Source organism: Chaetura pelagica, unplaced genomic scaffold (assembly GCF_000747805.2).
Source record: "Chaetura pelagica isolate M959 unplaced genomic scaffold, ChaPel_1.0 scaffold48, whole genome shotgun sequence".
Lineage (NCBI taxonomy): Eukaryota > Metazoa > Chordata > Aves > Apodiformes > Apodidae > Chaetura > Chaetura pelagica.
Window position 1 is genome coordinate 1,520,889 of NW_009954241.1, and position 4,505 is coordinate 1,525,393.

The 4,505-nt window shown below is 44.8% G+C and overlaps 1 protein-coding gene across 1 annotated transcript; it reads left to right on the top strand.

The window, feature by feature from the left end:
* Positions 1 to 1,518: 1,518 nt before the first annotated feature.
* KCNK13 (potassium channel, subfamily K, member 13) lies at positions 1,519 to 3,031 on the top strand. Its single transcript, XM_010003745.1, has 2 exons — positions 1,519 to 1,537; positions 2,139 to 3,031. Exons 1-2 carry the CDS (start codon positions 1,519 to 1,521, stop codon positions 3,029 to 3,031), a joined length of 912 nt encoding a protein of 303 aa, XP_010002047.1.
* Positions 3,032 to 4,505: the final 1,474 nt, after the last annotated feature.

Below are 4,505 nucleotides of genomic sequence, written 5' to 3' on the forward strand. Positions count from 1 at the left end.
GCTCCTGCGGAAGAGGTGGAGCTGACAATGGGCAGTCAGAGCCAGAGCTTCCTGCCTCTCCAGATCAATGGTCTGCATCTCTTGGTATTTATAGTTCACCACGCATTTCCGTCATGACTGTTAGGGCACCTTTGCAAAGCCTTTGCTAGTGGGTTTTTAGCCATGCAGATCTGAGCTCTGAGATAAAATCCAGGAGACTAAACAAACAAACCTGAGTAGCTCAGTTCTGGCCGTGATGCCAGTGGCAGGATCCTCAGAGAGCCCTGTGGGAAGCAGCCTGAAGGCACAATGCCACCCTGGAGGTGTGAGCCTGAGTTTCTCTTCCCAGGGCATTTGCTTTTTGCTGTGAGAGATGCATGGAGCGCCCTGCTGCCCTGCCCCCCATGCCAGGGCCTCCCCAGGATCCCCCTCTGCCCACCCTGCAGCCCCTTCTCTTCCTCACAGAGCAGGGTGGGCCAGGGACCCCCAGCCCCCACCTCTCTCCCACCAGCTGCTTTGGGCAGGTCCCACCAGCTGCAGAGAGATCCCCTCAGCCATCGGTCTTGACGTGTCTGTCCACAGGGTGGAGGTCACAACTTGCATATGAAAAGAGTGCACAGAAAATAAGGATCAAAACTGGGATTTTATGGGGATCAGGTCATGGAGCAGAAGGGAAAGGTAGAAAGCGAGGGGAAATATTTGTGTGCCAAGGTGAACAACAGCAAAAAGAACATTTTGCTGATGTGGTTTGGTGCTGTCCTTCTCAGCAGAGCTGCAGGTCAGCTCACTCTAGGACAGCAGTGTGATGAGGAGCCAAAGCAGACGTGGTTTGGCTGGATGGATGCAGGCAAAGGTGCAGCCCCCCCTGCAGAGCCCACCCGGGGGGCCATTGTTCAGAGGGGTGAGGGCTGTCACTGAACTGTGTGAGGCAGGAACAGCTCTAAGGAGGAACCTGTGCTGGTGGCTGGTTTCCAGTGAAGGGAAGATGAGAGCAGTTCAGCACTGCTGGAGGCACTGTCTCTTCACACTGCTGTTGTCTGTCTTCTAACAAGCACAAGTGCAGCACACTGAATATTATTTCCTTTATTTCCCCAAGCATAATGTCTTCATTTCATAATTATCATGTCACAGTTGCAAAGAGAGGGAAATAAATAAATGTGTCTCTTGTCCAACATGATTTTTTTCTGTCCTCTAAGCGAGTGAGTTTGGGCTTAATTATCAGTCATTTAATCCTAATAAAACAGCAGCAATGTTACATCATGAGCATTACTCAAATTTGTTCAATGATGTTCTGACATGCTTTTTATTATTTAGTGATCTCTTACTAAAGCAAGATTGCCTCATCAGTAGTTGTAACCAAAACGAAATTACTATTTGTAGGCTTTAGAAAGGAAGGGAGTTGAGAGGAGACTGAAGTACCCCTATGAGAGGGAATGAGACCAGAGGAGACTTTCATTAAGACTTACACAGACTTGAGCAGTGGAGTGGGATACAGAAATAGGAAAGCGTCAGGGATGCTGACTTAAAAGAGGATTGATAATGGGCAACAAGTTCCAGGGTGAGACACAAGGCAGCTCTAATGCCTGCTGAGCTCCACCATGAGGGGCTGCTGCCTCTCTCGGGGGCTGCCAGCCTGGGAGGGGCTGTGGTGGCTGCTGGCTTATGTGCCACCCACCTCACAGCAGCAGCTAAGAGAGGCTCAGAAAGATTTCACCTTGGGTTACAAAGATTTGGTGGGGACAGACCCCTGTGATGTAAGAGGCACCCCTGGATCTGACCCATGGTGCAGAGCAACATAGAAGAGAAGGCAGGGGAGCGATAACCCTGAAGCCTGGAAGTGATCCCAGGCACAAAGAGGGTGGAGCAAACCTAGCAACCAGACCGAAATTCAGACCTTCTCTAAACTCGTTTTTCTTTCCAGTGTGTTTTCTTCAGCTTTTTGTTTCATACTGATCCTGGAGGAAATTCTGGCTGTTTTCTTCCCCTTACTGGTAGGTCAAGACCAGGCACAAGTAGGGAGCAGTCTGGGGGAGTGTCCTCACTTTTTCCAGAGCTGATGTGTTCCACAGGGATTTGCTGCCAGTTTTTTTCCTGTGACAAAACTCCTAACACAGTAACTACACAATTACTTTTTTCAACTGTTCCCTTTTGTCTTCCAGGGTTTGGTATGACCACCCCAGCCACCGTTGGAGGCAAAATCTTTCTAATATTTTATGGCCTTATAGGCTGTGCAGGGACCATTTTGTTCTTCAACCTGTTCCTGGAGCGCTTGATCACTGTCATAGCCTACGTCATGAAGTCCTGCCATGAGAGACAGCTGAGGAGGAAAGGGGTCCTCCCTCACAACGGCCGGCGGGGCTCAGGGACCTCTGAGGTGGACAGCCTGGCAGGCTGGAAGCCCTCCGTGTACTACGTCATGCTGATTTTATGTGTAGCATCACTCATAATTTCTTGCTGTGCCTCTGCAATGTACACACCAATTGAAGGGTGGAGTTACTTTGACTCACTTTACTTCTGCTTTGTGGCCTTCAGCACCATTGGTTTTGGTGACCTGGTCAGTAGCCAGAACGCCAAGTATGAGAGCCAAGGCCTTTATCGCTTTGGCAACTTTGTGTTCATACTCATGGGGGTTTGCTGCATCTATTCCTTATTTAACGTGATCTCTATTGTGATCAAACAATCCATAAACTGGATATTAAGGAAGCTGGACTGCAGGTGCTGCCCCAGATGCCAAAGAAAACTATTCCGTTCGCGGAGGAACGTGGTGATGCCGGGAAACGTGCGCGGCCGGAGAAACATCTCCATCGAGACCGATGTTGTCAATGAGAGTGACACAGACGGGCGCCGGCTGTCAGGAGAGATGATCTCCATGAAGGACTTCCTGGCCTCCAATAAAGTCTCACTGGCCATCATGCAGAAACAGCTGTCGGAAACTGCTAATGGCTATCCGAGGCAAATGAGCTCTAATTCAAAGCAAAATGGATTCTCTGGTGGGGTTGGAGCCCTAGCAATTATGAATAACAGACTGGCAGAGACAAGTGTGGATAGGTAAAATAATAGCAGTAATAACAGTGATGGAGTGTGAACCATTTCAACAAATACAGAAAGAACAGAAATAAAGGGGCAGCAGCTGGGAAAAGGGTGTCTCCAGAGAGTGGGATGGATGTGAACAATATACCTCCTGTTGGAAGACCTCTGACACTTGTTGGGGCTGTCACTTGATGTCTTTGCTCTTTGATTTACACCAGTCTCAGCCTTCCTTCCTTCCCCTTCCTTCTATTCCTCTAACAGGACACTGCAGGAGAAATTTAATTTAGCCATCAGATCAATTTTTCATGTCCTGTTTTCCTCCATTTAAGTGAAATACAGATTTCAGGATAAGAAATCTGTGGAATGGCAATATACTAAATGTGTCTACTGAACACATTCTAAATTCAAAGATTGTTCTGAGCTTTCTGTCTTACCCTTGTCATACCTGTTTTCTGAAAGTAGCCAAGTAGACCAAAATCAGCCTTTCTCTGTGATACTGCAGATCTAATTTAATGGAATTAAAAAACAAACGATTTTATTTTATGTATCACTTCAAAAATTTTATTCCTATTGTGAAACAGCTAGGCTTGAGAAGCCAGCTTCTGCTGCCATTAGTATTTGTGCAAATCTGGAATAATTGTATGAAAATTGATAGGACTACTCTGGAGCTTTGTGATATGAATGAGAAGTTTGCCTTTAAAAATCTAATTTAATCTTCCCTTCAAAAGGATACTGTCAAATGTGATAGAATAAAAATCTATAGAACTTTTCTTACCTTCTTCCCATTTGCAAAACGTGATTTTTTTCTAGGCTCCTTTTTCTTCTGGAATGGAATCACTGTGGCTTTCTGTTTCAAAAATGCCATATTAAATTGAAAACTGCCATGATGACGAGTTGTATGAATTATTCCACAATAACAATTAGAGACTTTTCCAAATTTCTATTCATATGATGCTCAATTGTGGCTGATGAAATAGGTCATTAGCATTATGCAATGCAACTAGTAACTTAAGTTTACTAAACAGTCTTTAGGATGCAATTAGATTGCCATGCCAACAGTCTGTGTGTTAATTATAAGTGACTGTGATCACAAAACCACTTTGCCAGTGTCCTTTTTACCTTTTCATGTACTTCTCTTATTCTTAGCCTGTTTTTCTGGCTTGTGGTGATGAAAATGACAAGGTCTTGATTAGGAAAATAGAAAATGTTTAGCTCCTCATTTTTCTCAATGAAGCGCTTTGAGTGTTCATTATTACTAGAAAGGAAATTTCAGTGAGAAGAATAATAACAGAAGAATATGAGAACAGAAAGCAAGGTGATCTTTAATGACAGTTAAATCATGCTTTGTATTAGGTATTTGGAGAAATAAGGAATTAAATTAACATGAAGTTTAGCAAGGATTGAAGAAAGACTGGGCTGAATTCCTGATTCTCCTTTAACAGTGCAATGCATTAAAGCTAAAAAATATATGAGTGTAAATAAGCAGAATTGGTCAC